Consider the following 21,690-nt stretch of genomic DNA (forward strand, 5'->3'; position numbering starts at 1 on the left):
GGACATTACAATTCTGTCATTAAAAACGCCCCCACCTTACTTCCGTTAAAAGTTATTAAAGCCAGAAAACTGAATATGAATATGACGCTAACTTAACCGCTGTCAGAGGTTCCTAGTCGTTTTCTCACTACACATATGCTTCTGTTTTGTCCTGTTGTAAATCATTTCTTTGTTAAACAATGGCTCACCTTCTATTAAGTGTAATTTTAAGACACCTTTTTCTTATTAGCTGTAAAACATAGAAACACGCTATTATAAGTGGAGGCTAGACACAACAAATCTTTCATAATGAGTAGAAATATAAATACATAGCCCTACCACTTGACATGATGTTTTTATATTTCATGTTGAGTTGCTGCCACGTACGCTTTCCACTACTATTGCATTTGAAATCGGATCAGTTAAGTTATTGTTAACATTAGGTTTACATTATGAGTAACATTACAGTAATGGAACTTCAGGGAGCATTACATTACTTAGCAGCATATAATAGGTGACTTCTGAATTGTGTCGCTTCTGTTAGCCTCTGTAATTATTAACAGTATTTCAATTCTTTTCAGAAAACACTTCATAGTCTAATACTTGGTCGTGAGATATTTTATACCATGTTTTATGACCGTGAAAATGTACTTATGCATTTACTCAGTCGGCAATATGTTGTCAACAAGCCTGCTTGCAGTGGTATCAGACTTTGCAGCGTTGATATAAGCTCCTCATAATCCTGCATAATTAGCAAGCAGTCTTCCTCTGTGAAACATGGAGATCGCGCTATGAGTCAAACGGTGCCTTGCGCTGCTGAACGTGCTCTATATATGTGAACACACACAAACTCCAATGCAGTTAACACCGATTTAACAAATCAACTTCTTAACTGGCGTCGTAGTACTGATTAGCACCGATTGAGACAACCTGATTTTGTGAACCCCGCGTTCGCAAATTAACTCTGGGTTAAATCTGATTTGGTTCAACCCCTTTCATAGTACAAGCCACCGGTCCATGTAGTATCACCGAACAACGACATAGGGAACTGCTCTCCGCGCACGAGAATCCGCTGCTGATGACTGGCGGATTTTTGGTGAGATTTGATCGCGGAAACGCCATTCCAGGTTAGGTTTAGAGTTTGTTTTTTTTGCATATACTGCAGAATGCTTTCGGGTCATTTCCCATGACCGGCTTAAGCCAGTCTTTAAATGACGGGTTATCAAGCCAACTTTTAGAAAACTTACATTTCCCCATTTCACCGCCAAGTGGCTACTAGCTAATTTCAGAGGGTCTCCTAATATCAACACGTTAGATCACCCTGGCTCAACTGAGGTAAAAGGCGGAGAAATGGCGTCAGTGTCACTCTGATAGGCTATTAATTCCGACTCAGGTCCTGCTAGCACGTATATTAACCATCCATCCATCCATCCATTATCTACCGCTGTCCGGGGTTCGGGTCGCGGGGGCAGCAGCTTCAGGAGAGGCACCCAGACCTCCCTCTCTCCAACTAACTCCACCAGCTCCTCAGGGGGGGACACAGAGGCGTTCCCAGGCCAGCCGAGAGATATAATCCCTCCAGCGAGTCCTGGGCCTGCCCCGGGGCCTCCTCCCTGTAGGACATGCACGGAAAACCTCTCCGGCTCATGACCATAGGTGAGGGTAGGGACAAAGATGGACCAATAGATCGAGAGCTTTACTTTTTGGCTCAGTTCTTTCTTAGCCACGACGGACCGGTTAAGCGCCTGCAAAACTGTAGACGCCGCTCCGATTCGTCTATCCAGCTCCCGATCTCGCCTACCCTCACTCGTGAACAAGACCCCGAGATACTTAAACTCCTCCACTTGAGGCAGTACGTCTTCCCCAACCCGAAGAGGGCAAACCACCCATTTCCGGCTGAGAACCATGGTCTCGGACTTGGAGGTGCTAATCCTCATCCCTGCCGCTTCGCACTCGGCTGCGAACCGCCCCAGTGCATGCTGGAGATCCCCAGCAGATGAAGCCAACAGGACGACATCGTCTGCAAAAAGCAGCGAGGCAATCCTGAGGCCACCAAACTGGACACCCTCAACACCCTGGCTGCGCCTAGAAATCCTGTCCATAAATATTATAAACAGGACCGATGACAAAGGGCAGCCCTGGCGGAGCCCAACACGCACCGGGAACACGTCCGACTTATTACCGGCAATGCGGACCAAGCTTCTGCTCCGTTCGTACAGGGACCAGATCGCCCACAACAGCGGACCCCGGACCCCATACTCTCGAAGCACCTCCCACAGAGTACCTTGGGGAACCCGGTCACAAGCCTTTTCCAAATCCACAAAACACATGTAGACTGGATAGGCAAACTCCCAGGCCCCCTCCAGTACCCTTGCAAGGGTATAAAGCTGGTCCAGTGTTCCACGACCAGGACGAAAACCGCATTGTTCCTCCTGAATCCGAGATTCAACTATCGATCTCACCCTCCTCTCCAGTACCCCAGAATAGACCTTCCCAGGGAGGCTGAGAAGTGTGATCCCCCTGTAGTTGGAACACACCCTCCGATCCCCTTTCTTAAATAAGGGGACCACCACCCCGGTCTGCCAATCCAGCGGCACCGTCCCTGACCTCCACGCACTTGAGAAGGCGTGTCAGCCACGACAGCCCCACAACATCCAGGGCCTTCAGGTACTCCGGGCGGATCTCGTCCACCCCCGGGGCCCGGCCACCACGGAGCTCTTTAACCACCCTGGCCAACTCAGCCCCAGTGATGTGCAAGCCCCCCCCAGCACCCTCGGGCTCTGTGCCCTCAGATGTCTCAAAGGCAATGTGCGTAGATGTATCTGAGGCAAGGTTGAGAAGGTCCTCAAAGTACTCCTTCCACCTCCGGGTGATGTCCCCAGGTGAGGTCAACAGCACCCCCCCGCCACTATAAATAGTAGGAACAAGGAGCTGCTTCCCCCTCCTGATACTCCGTATGGTTTGCCAGAACCTTTTTGAGGCAGACCGAAAGTCACTTTCCATGGCCTCACCGAACTCCTCCCGCGCCCGGGTTTTTGCATCTACGACCGCCCGAGCTGCGTTCCGCCTGGCCCACCGGTACCTGTCAGCTGCCTTCGGAGACCCCCGGGCTAATCATTCCCGGTAAGCCTCCTTCTTCAGCTTCACGGCCCCCCTCACCTCTGGTGTCCACCATCGGGTACGGGGGTTACCGTCACGACTGGCACCGACCACCCTGCAGCCACAGCTCCGTACGGCCGCTTCCACAATGGAGGTCCGGAACAGTGTCCATTCAGACTCAATGTCCCCAACCTCCCCCGGCATGTAGTTGGAATTCTGCCGGAGGCACGAGTTAAAGCTCCAGCGAACAGGGGCCTCTGCCAGACGTTCCCAGCATACCCTCACTATGCGCTTGGGTCTACCAGGTCTGACCGGCTTCCTCCCCCGCCACCTGAGCCAACTCATCACCAGGTGGTGATCAGTTGACAGCTCTGCCCCTCTCTTTACCCGAGTGTCCAAGACTGAAGGCCGCAGATCAGATGATATGATTATAAAATCGATCATCGACCTGTAGCCCCGGGCATGTTCGTACCATGTCCACTTATGGACACCCTTATGCTCGAACATGGTGTTCGTTATGGACAAACCATGCATTGCACAGAAGTCCAATAACAGAACACCACTCGGGTTCAGATCAGGGAGGCCGTTCCTCCCAATCACCCCCTTCCCGGTCACACTGTCATTGCCCACGTGAGCGTTGAAGTCCCCCAGCAAAACGATGGAATCCCCCCGCGACACACCAAATAGCATACCGTTAAGGGAATCCAAGAAGGCCGGGTACTCCGAACTGACATTCGGTGCATAAGCGCAGATGACAGTCAGAGACCTATCCCCGACCCGAAGGCGCAGGGAAACAGCCCTCTCGTTCACCGGGGTAAACTCCGTTGTTAATGCACCGAGCTGCGGGGCCACCAATAGCCCCACCCCAGCCCGGCATCGCTCACCCGCCGCAACTCCAGAGTAAAAGAGCGTCCAGTCCCTCTCCAGGAGATTGGTTCCAGAACCCAAGCTATGTGTTGAGGTGAGCCCGACTATATCTAGTCGATACCTCTCAACCTCACGCACAAGCTCAGGCTCCTTCCCCACCAGAGAGGTGACACTCCATGGCCCGAAAGCCAGTTTTGTCAGCCGGGGATCGGACTGCCAGGGCCTCCCTTGGCTGCCACCCGATCCACAAAGCACCGAACCCCTGACATTCCCCCTGCGGGTGGTGGGCCCACCTGGGGACAGTCCCGTGTGCCTCTTTCGGGCTGTGCCCGGCCGGGCCCCACGGGCCAAGGCCCGGCCACCAGGCGCTCGCCAACGGGCCCCTCCCCCAGGCCTGGCTCCAGGGTGGGGCCCCGGTGACCCTAGTCCGGGCGAGGGAAACGGGACTTTGATTTTAAACTTTTTCATAAGGTTCTTTTGGTATATTATACCAGGTATATTATATATTTTTTAATTAGATTAAGTTAAAACACGTAGACAAATGGGGAAACTCATGATATATTGAGGTGGATGATGAAAAATTTACTACCAAGTCAAATTCCATTTACTACCTTTTAATACCTTTCAAGGGCCTTAATTTTGTCTGATTTCATTTACTACCTTTTACTACCGCGCGGACACCCTGTAAAGGATTATTTGTGAGCCCCCCCCCCCCCCCCCCAAACAGAAGTTATATAGGCAGTCCTGCAAAAACCACAGGTGTGTGTTGACACTGGAAAGATTCTGCACATTTGCCCTTTTTGTACTCGGGCTCAGTGGTGGAACAACTGTACACTGGGCCCTGGGGCAAAAATAGACCATGCCCCCCCCCTCTAAATTCACACCTAGGACCTGCCTACACTAGTTGCACAATATGAAATTTAAGAAGCCTCCATATATCCTACCCGTCATGCAGTGCAGTTGTTATCAAATTCCACAAACATGCTTTTTTCATTAAATATACATCTCAACAGCAGAGTTGGACTAAAAACATTACAAACTATTACATTTCAAAATTATTTTAAGTATTGTACCATTTTTTTGTGCTACGACTCCCACCATAATGACATTGTATACAGAAAAATGACAAACATAAAAGTAGGATAAAAGTGGTTAGTTTATGTAATATGCTTGACATCAGCAACTTAATCCTCACCAATGATTTGCATACATGTGAGGTTTGCAGCTGGAGGGGGCCCAGGGCTCATATTATTGTTAACTCATTACACCTCGTGTTCTTTGTAAATGGACAATTACACTTTAATTAGGAGACACTTTCATCCACAGTGACATACAGCTGAAAGCTGGGTCAGACAGTCCCTGGGGAAATTGGGGGGTTAAGGGTCTTGCTGATGGGACCCTGGGATTTGAACTGGCAGCCTTCTGATTACTGGCCAGTCTTAACTGGCTGAGCCACATAACACTGGATTCACCATATTTGTGTGATTTTCTTAGTATTTCCTCCCACAGTCTCAAATAGAATATAAAATGTATTAATAATTTGTTTAAAACTGTTTGTGCTGGCTGTATGGCTTGATTAATTTACTCAGATGTGAACCTGCACATTTTGATATAGGTCCCATTATGCTACTAAGTGAATGTAATTTTACTATCATTTAATCAGTTACTTCCCTCTCTCTAGAAGTTTTCCAATGAGATATTTTAGTTGCTAAAAGAATATTAACAAATTTATATTTTCTTTACAGAAATGCTTCTGGAAGAGCTGGTGTCTCACTTGGGAACGATGGATTACCTGAAGGGAAAAAAATTAAGTCTGACTGCTATTCTAGAGATAAATGAGAAAAACATAAGCTGTACAGATGAACCCATTCAGTCCCTGAGTTCAGTATGTTGGCAGTTTCTCCAAAAACTATTTAGGGTGAATGTAATGGCAAGAGATGTCAGTTACACTGATGATACAGCCATGAAAGGAAACTCAGCTCAGGACTTTGACGAGGATTTCAATGAATTATGGGAGGCTGAAGCAAGTGATGATAACATCAACCCTCTTGACCTGATTACCGCTCTGTTCCTGTGCTCAAATGGCCTCCTCCAGCAGGAGATGGCTTTAAAAATGTCTGTGTGCCAGTTTTCAGTTCCACTGCTTCTTCCCAACTGTGATACTCAGCAGTGCACTTTGATGCTGTGGGCCTTGAGGGACATTGTAAAGAGCTACAGACCACATTCCCTGCTGGAGTGCAGAGGATTTGAAGAGAACAGCATTGTGCTCCTGGACCTTCCTATGATCTCTTTTGTTAGACTTGGAAAAATCAGCATGTCTAAGTCTCATATTCTAAACCAAGTGTTTAGCAATCCACAGCAGTACCATGACACATTTATTCACCGCAACATGAAGAATGGCAACATCTCTCGCAAAGTTTCTAATGGGATGGTGGAAATCAGCTGGTATCTGCCTGGTGGAAATAGTGACATCTTTACTGAGCCTCTTGCTGTAGCTAATCTTCGGGGTGACATCAACTCTCATCATACTGGCTTCAAATTCCTCTGCCAAACATCAGCAGCTGTCTTTGTGTTCATTGATGACTTCAAGGAGAACATCAACTTAGTGAAACCTCAAGACTCAATGGCTCCTTTATTCCTAGTCTGCAATATAGAGAAAATAACTGTTAATAAGAATGATTTTAGAAACTGCATTCGTGACCTGAAATTTAATACTAATTTCATTATCATGAAAGGGAGGCAGATGAATGATGCTCAATTTGTTGACAAACTTCGGTCAACTATCAGACAGTCTGTTTCAGGTGACTGTGCCAAAATGAGCATTGAGAAGATGTCTGCTGTTGCACGTGAGCTTCAGATCCTTGTTGATGAAGACAATGGCCTTTGTCAGAAAGCAAATCAGAAAGCTGATGCTATTACAGCTAGTATCACTGACATTCCTAAGTACAAGCAGGACCAGCTACCATTACAGGAGGATATCTTAAAGAAACTGGCTAAACTGGAGAAAGAGGAGTGCAGGCTAAAGAATGCAGGGACACAAAATATTCAGATGTACAGGAGTGAACTGAATAGAAATAAACAAGAACTCAGGAAACAGCAGGTCACCAAAGACATTACACCTGCTGTAAAGAGTTTCATCTCTGGTTTATCAACCTGCAAAGAGGAACGTGCCTATTTCCTCAAGTGGATGAGGATCAATCTAGATAACCTTTCAAGGAATCGTGTGTTTAGCCTCAAAGAGGTTTACAAGGAGGTATGTGAGAATGATGTCAAAAACAAGGAACTTATACTGGACTTGGAAAATCAGATGTCCTGTAGCTCCTTGGGCATAGAACATTTCCTGAGGGAACTGGGACAGCTCTATGAGTCTGCCATCTCCATACCAGAACATCCACACTCAAAACAGAAGATGCAAATGATCAAGGATCTACCTAAAGTCTGTGCTGAAATGATGCTGGAAGGATTTCCTTTAGAGCTGGTTGATGGAGATGCTTCTTACATACCTCTGAAGTGGGTATCTGCTGTGCTGAATGAACTCCATTCTATGGAACAGGACTTGAAGATCCGAGTCATCACTGTACTGGGAGTTCAAAGCACTGGGAAATCCACTCTTCTCAATACCATGTTTGGGGTGCAGTTTGCTGTCAGCAGTGGACGGTGCACTAGAGGTGCTTTCATGCTGCTTGTCCGCGTAAGTGAGGATTTTAGAGAGCAGCTTGGCTGTGACTTCATCATGGTCATTGACACAGAAGGGCTGAGGTCAGCAGAACTGGCCCAGTTGGCTGACAGTTATGAGCATGATAATGAATTAGCTACACTAGTGGTTGGACTTAGTGACCTCACAGTTATAAATATTCCAATGGAAAACTGTGCAGAAATGCAGGACATCCTACAGATTGTAATCCATGCCTTTCTCCGCATGAAAGAAGTTGGAAAAAAACCCCACTGCCTGTTTGTTCACCAGAATGTGGCTGATGTCGCTGCCCATGATAAGAACATGAGAGACAGGAAGATTCTTCTGGACCAACTCAACACCATGACTCAAGCTGCAGCCAAAATGGAGAAGAAGGGTGAGGATATGAAATTTATAGACATCATCGAATACTCTGACAGGGACAATTTCTACATCCCCTCCCTCTGGCAAGGCTCCCCCCCCATGGCCCCAGTCAGTGCAGACTACAGTGAAGCAGTGGTGCAGATTAAAAAATCTATAATGGACAAGATGATGATAAATCTAAAGGAAAAAAGACCTTCACAGACAGTGGAAGAGTTTCAGGAATGGACCAGCAGCTTATGGCAGACAGTGAAATATGAGAATTTCATTTTCAGTTTCCGCAATAGCATTGTAGCTGCAGCTTACAGTAAGCTGTGTGAGCAGTACAGTAAGTGGGACTGGGACTTCCGCAGAACGATGCGTGAGTGGATGGTAAAAGCAGAAACTAAAGTGTTAAACTTTGGTACAGTGACCCAGAGCTCACAGCCAGCTGAGACCATTGAGGACTTTCTGATGAAGCAGAAAACTGAGGTAGTTCGAGAATTAGTTAAAGCTGAACAGCAATTGAATGACAACATGGCTAAATATTTTGAAAAGCCAGAGAAGCATGTTTACCTGGTGGAGAGATACAAGCAAGACTTTTTAAACAGTATCAAAAGTCTGAGGCAGGAAACAGAGAACAAAATGATGAGAAGGTTAGAAGAACTTCAGAGCATTAAAAAGGGGAGGAATAAGTTGGAGAAGATTAAGGAAAATCAAGCTAAAATGATGGAAGAGAAAGTGTCTGAGTTACTTGAAAAATGTAGGAAATCCAAAGACACATTTTCAGATGATCAACTGGATAAAAAGTTTGAACAGATGTGGAATGATGTTGTAAATGAGCTGCCATTCAGAAGCATAGAGGAACAGAATGTTAGTCAAGAAATTTACCTCATGTTACATAAAGACCTGGAGACAAGGGGCAGCTTGGCAATGGAGATTCTGTTAGAAGTCAGTGATTTGGAGGATTGTGGGAGAAAGGCTTTTATTGTTGAAGAACCTTTTCTTAAAAAATTTCTGCGAACAATCAAAATAATCCAGTCGCAAGAAATTCAGGTAATATCAGAGAACTTAATTGAAAAATGCCGCAGTTTTATTAACAATAAGGTTTCCCAGACACCTCAAATGGATTATGACAGCACCTATGTCAGGGAAATGTTGATTGTCATCAATGACTATGTTCAACAAAATCGGGATCTGTCTAAAAATGTAGGGTTGCAAACCAATCTAAAGATACACATATGTGGGATTGCAGCAAGGGAATTTAAACAAATACACAAGAACTTTATCCAAAACAATGATCCACTGCAGTGCCTGGAGAAAGATAAAGACCAGTACTGTGAAGACTTTAAGGATCTCTATCATAAGAGAGATCAGACTCAGAGAAAAGCAGAGGAATTCACCAAGAAATGTCTGCAACCTTCAGTCAGGAAGTACATCGCAGATTACTTGGGCTCAGATATTCTGGAGAAAATGAAGTCTGGAAATAGATCAATGAAATTCAGCACCCGCACCTTCTTCCAGTACTCCATTCTCCAACAGCTGCTTGAAGATCATCAATTTGAGAAATTTCTACAGTTTATTACAAATTATGAAAAATTTGCCAAGGATTGGATTGTTGCCGAAATAAAAACTACCTTCTCAAAAACAGACTGCAAATTATCAACCTTGGAGATTAAGCGCTTAGAAGAAATTGTGTGGCATATAAAAACAGCTATTCAGGAAGCAGGGAAGATATCTGAAGGGAATATGGGGGGGCAAAATGTTCGTCATTTCATTGATAACATCCACAAAGGTTTGGAAGACAAACTCATTATTTCCCCTGATGCTTTGAGTAAAGTCCAGACCTTGAACAATGTCACAATAGAGCCGTTTGCCAATTGGCTAATGTCAGATGTAGATGATATGAAACAGTCCTTGATTTCAGAGTTCCAGAAGGATGAGGACATTAGTGTCAAACTTGAGAAATTACCCTTCAAGCCCCAGGATGAGCTCTTCGGCAAGATGTTTGGCTGTGGGAAGATGTGTCCATTCTGTAGGGTCCCATGTGAAGCTGGAGGTGATGAACATGAATATCACTATGCCTCAATTCACCGCCCCCAAGGAATCGGACGATACAGATGGGAATCTACTAATATCTTATGTACAGAAATTTGTTCATATTTAGTTGCTAGTGAAGTAAAATTCAAGAATAGCAAAACTAATGGAGAGTGGGTTCCCTATAAGGAGTATAAGAGCATTTACCCTGAGTGGGTCATACCGCCTGGCACCAACATGAACGGCTCGAACTACTGGAAGTACGTCTTTGCACAGTTCAATGATCAGTTTGCAGAGAAATATTGTGCAAAGCCAGCAGAGCTACCATCAGACTGGCTTCTGTTGGAAAAAGAACATGCAGTGAAAGAGTTGGATATAAAAATCTAATGTCACTGCTAATTGAAGTGGTCAAAAAAAATAGGAATGAGAGTGTGTCAGCTGACGTTTAAGTCTCCAGTATCAAAGAGAATTTTTTTAGGCATGAATGTTTGGATTTTCAGAACATTAGCTTATCCATAATTATTCAAAATTAGCAACTGCAACAGGGACAATGTTTAGACCTCACTGAGTGTGATGATATTTAAATTACAGGAAGAGATGCTTGCTTAGAAAATTATATTATATATTCATTATACAATAGTAATCACTTTTTTTTTTTCACGAGTGTTTATAGCGTGATGATTTTCTACTACATAATATACACTGCCAGTAAAAAGTTTTTGCATATGTTGAAATATTCTGTATTTGTATGTTACTCACCTAAAATTCACTAAAACTACACTTAATATTATTTACTAACAAATAAATGTACAGTATGTTCACCATTTGAGTAGCTTTATTGCAAGAAAATGTTGTATCTTTGATTCACCTCCTTTAGCAGTTATAACAGCAGAGAAAATTTGAAACATTCTTTCTACAAGAGACATTAAATACTGCTCTGTTTCACGGGATGAAACAATTAACTAGTTGACTATACCATCACTACACAGCCATTTATTAGGGTGTCAGACTCTTTCCATGTTATAAAGGAAACTTGTTTTGTTTGACTTATATTTTCATTTATAGTTGTTCACTCAACTTTCCAATGGTTAACAAGAATAAAAAAATCTGCAGTTGAAACATGAAATAAATGGAGAAGTGATTAAAAACCTCTATTAATGGATGTGATGTAAGAAAGACCTTAAAATAATTTAAAACTGATAAAAATTAAACTAACATTGTTTAGGGTGCAGTTTCACAATAAACATAACTTAATCCATGTGATACAATGATTTTGTCTGATATAGGAGTGTGATTCTCTTTAGGATTGTACTTAAGTATCAAAATTTTAAAAAAGTACTACACATTCAAATCTATTAATGTTACAAAATGCAACCTATCCTATGAAATTCACTCAAGACATGTTTGAATACAGCACTGTAAGTTACAGTGTATCACAATAAAGAAAGAGAAAATATGCTGTTTGTGGGCAGCTTGGTCACAGCCGGAGGCCCCCGTTTGAGCATACAGAGACACACTGAGCCGTCGGTAGCGGCTTTGTCACAGCCGGAGGCTCCCGGTTGCGCGTACAGAGACACACTGGGCCGTCAGTAGCAGCTCGGTCACAGCCGGAGGGCACCGTTTGCGTGTACGGAGACCCACTGAGCCGTTGGTAGTAGCTTCACTCTGACAGGTTTTATTTATTATTTATTTATTTTTTATGTTTCTTACACAAAGGGCTTCATCAGTTGTAATGAATGAAACATTAACCCTTCACTATACAACAGGCAGCACCAGGTGGTGCCGTTAGTCCAATAGTATCTCCCCTTTTACAATTTGGTTTGCAACAAAAATTACGATTTGTACATACACTCACCTAAAGGATTATTAGGAACACCATACTAATATGGTGTTTGACCCCATTTCGCCTTCAGAACTGCCTTAATTCTACGTGGCATTGATTCAACAAGGTGCTGAAAGCATTCTTTAGAAATGTTGGCCCATATTGATAGGATAGCATCTTGCAGTTGATGGAGATTTGTGGGATGCACATCCAGGGCACGAAGCTCCCGTTCCACCACATCCCAAAGATGCTCTATTGGGTTGAGATCTGGTGACTGTGGGGGCCATTTTAGTACAGTGAACTCATTGTCATGTTCAAGAAACCAATTTGAAATGATTCGAGCTTTGTGACATGGTGCATTATCCTGCTGGAAGTAGCCATCAGAGGATGGGTACATGGTGGTCATAAAGGGATGGACATGGTCAGAAACAATGCTCAGGTAGGCCGTGGCATTTAAACGATGCCCAATTGGCACTAAGGGGCCTAAAGTGTGCCAAGAAAACATCCCCCACACCATTACACCACCACCACCAGCAGCCTGCACAGTGGTAACAAGGCATGATGGATCCATGTTCTCATTCTGTGTACGCCAAATTCTGACTCGAGACTTTGAATGTCTCAACAGAAATCGAGACTCATCAAACCAGGCAACATTTTTCCAGTCTTCAACTGTCCAATTTTGGTGAGCTCGTGCAAATTGTAGCCTCTTTTTCCTATTTGTAGTGGAGATGAGTGGTACCCGGTGGGGTCTTCTGCTGTTGTAGCCCATCCGCCTCAAGGTTGTGCGTGTTGTGGCTTCACAAATGCTTTGCTGCATACCTCGGTTGTAACGAGTGGTTATTTCAGTCAAAGTTGCTCTTCTATCAGCTTGAATCAGTCGGCCCATTCTCCTCTGACCTCTAGCATCAACAAGGCATTTTCGCCCACAGGACTGCCGCATACTGGATGTTTTTCCCTTTGCACACCATTCTTTGTAAACCCTAGAAATGGTTGTGCGTGAAAATCCCAGTAACTGAGCAGATTGTGAAATACTCAGACTGGCCCGTCTGGCACCAACAACCATGCCACGCTCAAAATTGCTTAAATCACCTTTCTTTCCCATTCTGACATTCAGTTTGGAGTTCAGGAGATTGTCTTGACCAGGACCACACCCCTAAATGCATTGAAGCAACTGCCATGTGATTGTTTGATTAGATAATTGCATTAATGAGAAATTGAACAGGTGTTCCTAATAATCCTTTAGGTGAGTGTATGTGACCTTTTATAGTCGGAAGAGGGGATAAGCAAGGGTGTTAGGACACCACAGTTCTATTGGATGAAAGAGACGGGACATGAATTTGGGCAGATAGGTGACAAAGCTGATTAATCTCTGCACACCTTTTGAGGAACTTTGCAACATGGACTTTGGTGGCCTCATCTTCCATGTCGCCACAGCCAACAATCAGTATGTCGTCTGCAATGGGCTCAACACCATTTAATCCAGCCAGCAGCTCATGCTGTTTCCTCTGGTATAGCTCAGGAGCCATGGACACAGCAAAAGGTAGTTTAAGATACCATTTCCGCCCCCAGGGTGTCCAGAACGTTGTGAGGAAGCTGCTCTCCCAGTTGAGCTTACACTGCAGGAAAGCATCATGCACATCCACCAGTGAGAATATATGGGCTTTTGGCCAGTTTGTAAAGGACGTCATCTGTGGGTTGGCATGACGTAGTGAGACCTCTTTGAAGCTTGTTCAGAAGCTTCAGGTCAATGCAGATTCAAATTTAGTCAGCCATCATATTACTGATCCAGTGTGTAGGCTCTGTCACTGAGGTTAAATGGCCTTCCTGCTCGTGCTTGCCCAACGCCACCTTTACAGCTGTTTTGAGAGCCACTGGAGTAGTACGTTGTGGGCTCTGCACTGGCATGATAGACTCATTTAAGGCAAAGTGGACTTCACCAGGAATGACCCTATAGGGCTGGTGAAGACATCTTGATATATGCTGATCAACCGCTGTCCGGTAATAGCAATATTTACAATTTCTTTCATTATCACAAATCAGTGCTTTTATGCGCTTATGTGTATTTTGCGTGATCTGCAGTGTTGATTGTGCCGTCGCATTTACCCTGGGCTGAAGCTTTCCTGCACACATCTGTCAGCTCCGCAGCGAGTCTCTCTCCCAAAAGATGGCGGCATGTGCATTTGTCGGATATTCCCAGGACTAGCCAGTCCCTTACGGGCTCCTCCTTTAGCTGGTTGTAATCATACGTCACAGCCGTCTCTCTCAGCCTTGTCACGAAAGAGTCTGTCGTGTCTCCATCGTATTGTTTTAGGTTCACAAACACAGAACCATTCAAGTAGAAATCAGAAAATGAGCTATCTGTTTTCTCAATTTGGTTTTGGAAATGAATATTGAAAAAAAAGTTTTTTGTTGTTTGACTCGTTTTATCTGCCTTAAATGTTACATTCATTCATATAATCATTCATTCGTTCACTACATCAAACCATGGCAGAATGAGTTTCCGTGCTTTCAGGCTTTTTTTTTAATTCTGAAATATTGCAGAGATGCATCTCATTACCAGCAGATGGCAGTAGAGGTTCATCAGTAAAGCCCCAACACTGGCTGATGTGTGTAAAAATGTCATGTCAGAATCTTTCATTTTTCTTTACATCTTCATGGGCAACACCTTCAAATGCTGTGGTGGACACAAAAGCATTCCTCCTGTTTCACAGAAGTGTTTTTATATTTTTCTCCATATTTACACTTTGTTGTACAAAGCTGGACAATACTGGACAGCGTTAACATTGCAATAGATATAAATAAATGACATTTGCAAAGTAAGAATTACTTACTACTGTGCATCAATATCAATTTACACTACAACTAATAAAGGATAAAATTGAGATTAAGGGGTTATTGACTACAATGATATTTATTTTTTACTTTGTGTGACTTGTGTAAAGGGAACTGTGTCCTCATAATGCAGGATTGACCAAAAGGCAAATCCACATCCGCAGCACTGGGATTTCCTCCAGTGGATAACTGGGGTATGTTATATTTTGATGAAAGATGTTATCGGATAATAAATGATATATTTGACTGTCTAGTTTAGAGAACAGTCCCCTTGTTAATTGCTACAGTCCTGTACTCCAGTATTTCCCCTCTTTAAAATGCAAACCCTTGTTTAAAGCCCCTACATGAAAGGCTCCAGAGGGCTCTAGCCTCTGTAAGCCGTTTGCCCGCGTAGCGCTTTCCTCCCTGCGGCCTCACGCACCAGAACCACCCACGCTGTTCTAAGCCCAGATCTCCTTTATCCTCCATATCCCTGAGGGGAGAAAGCTGTAAGCTGGGAATCAGATGCACTCGGTGGGGGATTCCAGGGAGCACTGGCAGACCGGCTCCTGACACAACAGCAAGGCTGGAAAACGATGGGTGTATGACACACCTCCGGACCAAACTGGAGGAGAACACTGTGTGCAGTTTATAGCTCAGTTTTCACAGAGAATGCTTATCACGACTTAATGCTAAGGCTAACTAGACTGGAAAATGCAGCCAGCTAAGCTAGCCCCTAGATAGCTTGTCCTTATCGCTAAGGCTAACTTAGACTGGAAAAATGCAGCCAGCTAAGCAAACCCCTAGCTAGCTTGTCCTTATCGCTAAGGTGAACTAGACTGGAAAAATGCAGCCAGCTAAGCTAGCCCCTAGCTAGCTTGTCCTTATCGCTAAGGCTAACTTAGACTGGAAAAATGCAGCCAGCTAAGCTAGCCCCTAGCTAGCTTGTCCTTATCGCTAAGGCTAACTTAGACTGGAAAAATGCAGCCAGCTAAGCTAACCCCTAGCTAGCTTGTCCTTACCCATGCATACTCCTCACCATTCATAGGAAAGCCCTTCCCCAGAGTCCCTCCTTCGAAAAGCCGTCAGCTCCCCGCTAATGGCGTGTTGTACCAAAGCAGTTTATGCCACCTGAAAAGACAGCCCTTTCACCAGCGCTGATTGATGGTGACGGCAGTAATCCGTCCGGATCTGTGCCAGGGCCTGAATGCCAGCCGGCTGTCTGTGGCCCCCATTCAGCCCGATTGTACTCACAAGCCTGTGCACAGAGCAGGCAAGAAACGTCCTGGACGGCTCAGGAAGTGAAGAGAAAGGCCTGTTCTGGGCCTTTTACAAACCTTTGCTGAATCAATTCTCCTTTTCCCAGCATGCTGCTGCTTTTTCACAGGGCAGCCTAGTGGGGAAAAAAAATACTGCAGCGACCGTGGCGATGGCTCATCAGACTAGTGAAGTACAGGAGGGCACCACTACTCACTGAGAGTTAAACTGTGTCCCTCAGAAACTTCTCTGATCACTGGCAATTCTTAGCAGTAGTACAGGTCCATGATACTGACTCCATCTAATGTGTCAATATTAAGCAAATATGGCAAATGAGGAAAATGTGTCAATATGAGGCAAATGTGGCAAATGAGGAAAATGTGTCAATATGAGCAGTGCTTGAAGTGTGAAAAAATAAGTGCAGGAACTCTAATTTTCTCGGGCCACTGTCGCTGCATCGGATCAGTTTCAGTAAGTACCGGAAAGCAGAAAAAAGTGGCGGAACCCAAAAGACGAAAATACAGAAGTTCCGGAACTGCGTTCCGCTGCGTTCCGGCCCACTTCAAGCACTGAATATGAGGCAAATGTGTCAATATGTGGCAAATGTGGCAAAAGAGGCAAATGTGGCAAATGAGGCAAATGTGGCAGAGGCAAATGTGTCAATATGAGGCAAATGTGGCAAATGGGGCAAATTAATCAATATGAGGCAAATGTGTCAATATGAGGCAAATATGGCAAATGAGGCAAATGTGAATTTAAGGGAATATCTGCAAATTCTACACAAACTGGCTGAATTTTATGACAGCTGAGAATGCATTGTGGATTTCAAAAGACAATGTTCCTTTGCAGAACACTGAATGGTGGGCTGAATGGAAGGTTTATGTGTCACACTGGTAAACACTTCTGTACACAGGACATACTGCATTAATTTACTTAGGGGAGAATTTTCCTTTTTCCCCAAGTTCTAAAGAAAGAATGAAATGCTTTTGGTTTTTGCCCTGTGGTTAGTGGGAAACTAATTACACCTGTCAGTTGTGTTGGGCCACACCATTCTTTCTAGATGCAACACGATCTTTTACAGTTAAAATATGTATTGAAAAATTCAGCTTTTGTTCTTAGAACTGAAATAAACCTTAAAAATAGGGGCCGGCTTCCAAGTATTCCACAGGTATGCCGATTTGTTTTTGCTGACTGTCAGACCCTGTGTGTGACTCACACTAGGCTTGTGTGCTCTGTGCATGGGAAACACTTGTTCTGGAAGAGGAAGTACTCTTCTGTCACTTCCCGGTCACCCTTTTCTCACTCTCCTGTCACCTTCCTGTTTGAGACACATCTTCAGTCTGTAGCTGATCTATGATCAAGGAGATCAGTCAAAGTTGAAGTGGTTTGTCACCTTTTTATTTTTGCTCATGTGCAGTTTTATCTTCTAACCAATATAATTTCAGTCCAAAAAAATCTATGAATTTTACTTACCAAAAACCCTCATGTATCACACTGATGATGAACAAAACGATTGGTTAAATGTGAAGGCAGTCCTGATAATTTACACTAATCCTGTAGAATTTACACCATTATGAGTTATGGGCAGTAGCTACCTTCAGGAATCATGATAAGATTCTCTGGCTTTAATCCTAAAAGGGTCCCTGTCTTTTATAACCTCAAATGAGGCATTTTTTTCTTGGTCGCTTCTGTAAAATACACAACTGTATGAATGGACAGATTGTCACACACATTACATTCAATGAAGATTTTAAAGAATTCAAATGACATCCCAAGCACTGGAGGTTATGAGTTAATGTACGCAAGGGAGGGTATAGATACCAGCAGGTGTCGTGTCTCAGTGTTTGTGACCACAGCCACTCGTGCTGGTGCGGTGTGCTGCTGTGGACTGTAGGTGCTCTCCGAGTGGGTTGCTGAGCACCTGTTGCCAGGCAACGAGTCCAACGAGTTCAAAGCAGGAGCCGAAGCTGATCGCCGGGCCGTGTCCTGAAAGGGAAACCCTGCGGGCAGCTTTTTCGGCCCTATACCCCGCAGCTCAGCCCCCCCCCCATTCAGACCAGGCTTGGAATATCCTCAGCACCAGCCCGCCCCCACTCCCGCCCCCGCTCCAGCCCTCAACCAACCACAGGGGACAGATATTTGGCCCCTTTAATTAGAAAAATGTAAGGCTATTTTTCAGCACAAAGGGACAGACACTCTATATTGAGCTTTGACAATGGAGCTCAGGAAAGGAAAGTCACTTGTAATTCCCCTTTGATCACTGGGCTGCCATGTGTGTCCCTGAATTACTACACATTCTTCAACTTTTGTGTAAACTCATAATTAGCAGAACAAAACCCCCCAGATCCCTTTCATGAGCAGCACAGCATAAACCTTATATACCCCCCCTCCACAAAATAAGTACCATGATTTCAGATCTTAACCTTTATAAATCACCTGCCGCAAAGACACACAATCTAAATTATATGTAGAACAAGGGCAAGATTAATAAAAATATGTTTTGTATAAAGTATATATAATACCTTCAGCTCTGCACTTTGGATAGTGGAAGCTTGAAGAAATGCCAAAGGACTATAGAAGTCATAAATGTTTGCATGAATCATAGCTTGATTTAATTATACGCCTTCAATAAGGTTAAGATTTACACCGTTTGTAAAAAGAAAAAACTCATTACAATGTCATAAAAATGACGTTAACATGAAACAAACAAATAAAAATAATCTTAAACATGAGTCTTAAAGTGGACGGTCATATACTCTATCTACTCTGAATAGCCCTCAGCGGCTGCAAACAGGAATGTAACACAGCTTTCAGATCCAGCGTTTTGGGTGAGCTGCTCCATTAGCTCAAAGCTATTATTTCAAGTTGCAGGAGAGACTTCACAACTTGCTTTCTTGTATTTTAGCTACATTTCTTAGTTAAAAGAAGCATAATTTGAAATGCACATTTAAAATTAATCTGAAGGACAGTTATAGCGTGTTTTAAAATTAATAGATTAATGAGTTAACTACATTTTGCCCTCAAGAAAAAATGTTATACAGCCTTATGTATTATTTGTATTTTTAATAATCATTATTAAGAATTTATTGCTAATAATCAAAGCACAGACTGATTATGTAGGTCTGCATGCGCAATGTGGTGAAACCAAATGATTTCAGACAGACAACTGCTGCACAATCTATATCCTCAGAAAAATACAACACGAAGCCATAACATAAAAAGTGTTAGGTAATTATTGTTAATAATAATGTATTCAATGAATCCTATTCCAGGAAGCACAGGTCACAAGGCGCAGAATTCCCTGGTGAACATCCAGATCCATCACAGGAAACACACTCACGATCAAACACTAGTGGAAAGGAGAAGACACTGATCCACCCTAACCATGTTCCTTTGTTCTGTAAAATGAAAATACAATGAAACCAAAGTACCTGAAGGAAACCAACTGCGGCAAGAACTGAGCACAGAACCCTGGAGGTGTGACGCCACAGTGCTAATCTATCGTGCTTCCCTGTTAATGATACTATTTATCAAAACAATTCACCATAATTTACAAAATTTTTATAAAATTATGCAAATTGTTACATTGCTTTGTGTATGATGTACCCAAATGCCACAGCAATATCTGCAAGATCACTTTTGGCCACTAGATGGCGACCTCAACTGCTCTTTTGTATTTATCCTGGTTGAAAAGCAGAAGTTGCAAAGACAAGATGAAACAAAACATCTTAGACTCTCATCTGTGAGAATCAACCTGGAAATGGGTAAGACATTTTCCTGATGTCCAGCAAAAGATCGTAAAAATGACTTTCAGAGACGATGTGGTTCCTGTATTTTCGTTGCTCGTGTGACACGTGATCTCATGGAATCAGAAAATGATGAGGCACAGGATAAGGCACATGGAATCAGAAGAGGCACAGGATAAGGCACATGGAATCAGAAAATGATGAGGCACAGGATAAGGCACATTGAATCAGACAATGATGAGGCACAGGATAAGGCACATGGAATCAGACAATGATGAGGCACAGGATAAGGCACATGGAATCAGACAATGATGAGGCACAGGATAAGGCACATGGAATCAGAAAATGATGAAGCACAGGATAAGGCACATGGAATCAGAAGAGGCACAGGATAAGGCACATGGAATCAGAAAATGATGAAGCACAGGATAAGGCACATGGAATCAGACAATGATGAGGCACAGGATAAGGCACATGGAATCAGAAAATGATGAAGCACAGGATAAGGCACATTATGGCACCATGGACTTTTGCAGGTTTGCCAAAAGTAGGGGTGGTATCGATTTGCTTTTGAAAGGCAACCAGAAAACTCATCACCATCCTCTACATTTAACATTTGCTGTGTGATACAACCATTATTCAGTGTGTTAACAGAGAGGCAATATCATATAAATATTACTGTCATATTATTTAATCCAAGCTTTTACCTGTAGATAGTTAGAAGGCAAAAAAAAGTTCAGCGGGTTAAAACCTTCTAGTCCAGCTACTGCTGTGTCACATAACTCAGAGCTGTGAAGGTGAGGCATCCGGCATGTTCTATCACCCACAGGTTCATTTTTGCTTCTGAATAAACATAAATTGCTATAACAACTATCGATTAACAGTTCTTGTGCATAGTATGTTTTCTTATGACTGTAGTGTTGCTCTAGCTGAGCTGGCTGCTAGGTCCTCTACTGGAATGTTAAACTTTGAGCCCTGGTTACCTCAGCATACAGGTTTTAATGGTCTCAGTATAGTGATTCACAATGATAAAATAAACAGTGAGTATAGTGATTCACAATGATACAATAAACAGTGAGTATAGTGATTCACAATGATAAAATAAACAGTAATACAATTTTGCTGAAACCTTTTTAGCCTATAAAATGTGTGTTAGAAAGAATAACATGGTACTGACTTCTTTAAAAATTTACTTTAATTGTTAAAATTGATTAAACTTGGAATTGGACTCCATAAAGTTGAGACCCCATAAAGTAAATTAAAAGTATCCTAAAACATGCTGGCCCTGAAGAACCAGGCTTGTCCACCCTGCAGTGCTGGTGATTTCAGGAAGGCTGTGGACATCCCTGCAGTGCTGGTGATTTCAGGAAGGCTGTGGACATCCCTGCAGTGCTGGTGATTTCAGGAAGGCTGTGGACATCCCTGCAGTGCTGGTGATTTCCCTGCAGTGCTGGTGATTTCAGGAAGGCTGTGGACATCCCTGCAGTGCTGGTGATTTCCCTGCAGTGCTGGTGATTTCAGGAAGGCTGTGGACATCCTTGCAGTGCTGGTGATTTCCCTGCAGTGCTGGTGATTTCAGGAAGGCTGTGGACATCCCTGGGCTCGGCTTCCAGAGGCGGAGAAGCCCTGCTGGCCAAATCCCACTGTGTGCTTCGTTGCCGTTAAAAGCCTGTGCTTAAAAAACCCCAAATGCTCAGGGAAGCAGCTAGTTAGTTAGCTGGTGTTGATAAACCCTGCAGCCCGGAGCATAAACAGGAGAGGCAATATGTGCACGTTGACAGGTAAATAAAGGCAGCTACGACTGGGACCCTCCCTCTCCATCAGCACACGAAGCCAACAGCCTGCGTCTCTCCTTTCAGCTTCTGCAGGGAGGTGACTCACAGTAAAAGCTCAGTTTAGATGAAACAATAGTTTGGTCTGAAAGGAAAACAAGTTCAAGCTTATTAACATTACGGTTTCGACAGAATAATTTACGAGAGTGATCATTTTAGCTTGTGGTTACTATAAGACAGGCTGCTTCACCTGTGCACGTATGACTG

The 21,690-nt window shown here is 43.7% G+C and overlaps 1 protein-coding gene across 1 annotated transcript in view; it reads left to right on the forward strand.

Annotated features, from left to right (window-relative positions):
- Nucleotides 1-10,839, forward strand: part of LOC111842590 (up-regulator of cell proliferation-like) — a 38,272-nt gene extending 27,433 nt beyond the window's left edge. The window contains exon 3 of the mRNA XM_023809325.2: nucleotides 5,691-10,839. Within this exon, the coding sequence (XP_023665093.2) occupies nucleotides 5,691-10,402 (4,712 nt within the window). The 3' untranslated portion in view covers nucleotides 10,403-10,839. The remainder of the gene's footprint in view (nucleotides 1-5,690) is intronic.
- The last annotated feature ends 10,851 nt before the right edge of the window (nucleotides 10,840-21,690 follow it).

Source organism: Paramormyrops kingsleyae, chromosome 25, assembly GCF_048594095.1.
Source record: "Paramormyrops kingsleyae isolate MSU_618 chromosome 25, PKINGS_0.4, whole genome shotgun sequence".
NCBI classification, from domain to species: domain Eukaryota; kingdom Metazoa; phylum Chordata; class Actinopteri; order Osteoglossiformes; family Mormyridae; genus Paramormyrops; species Paramormyrops kingsleyae.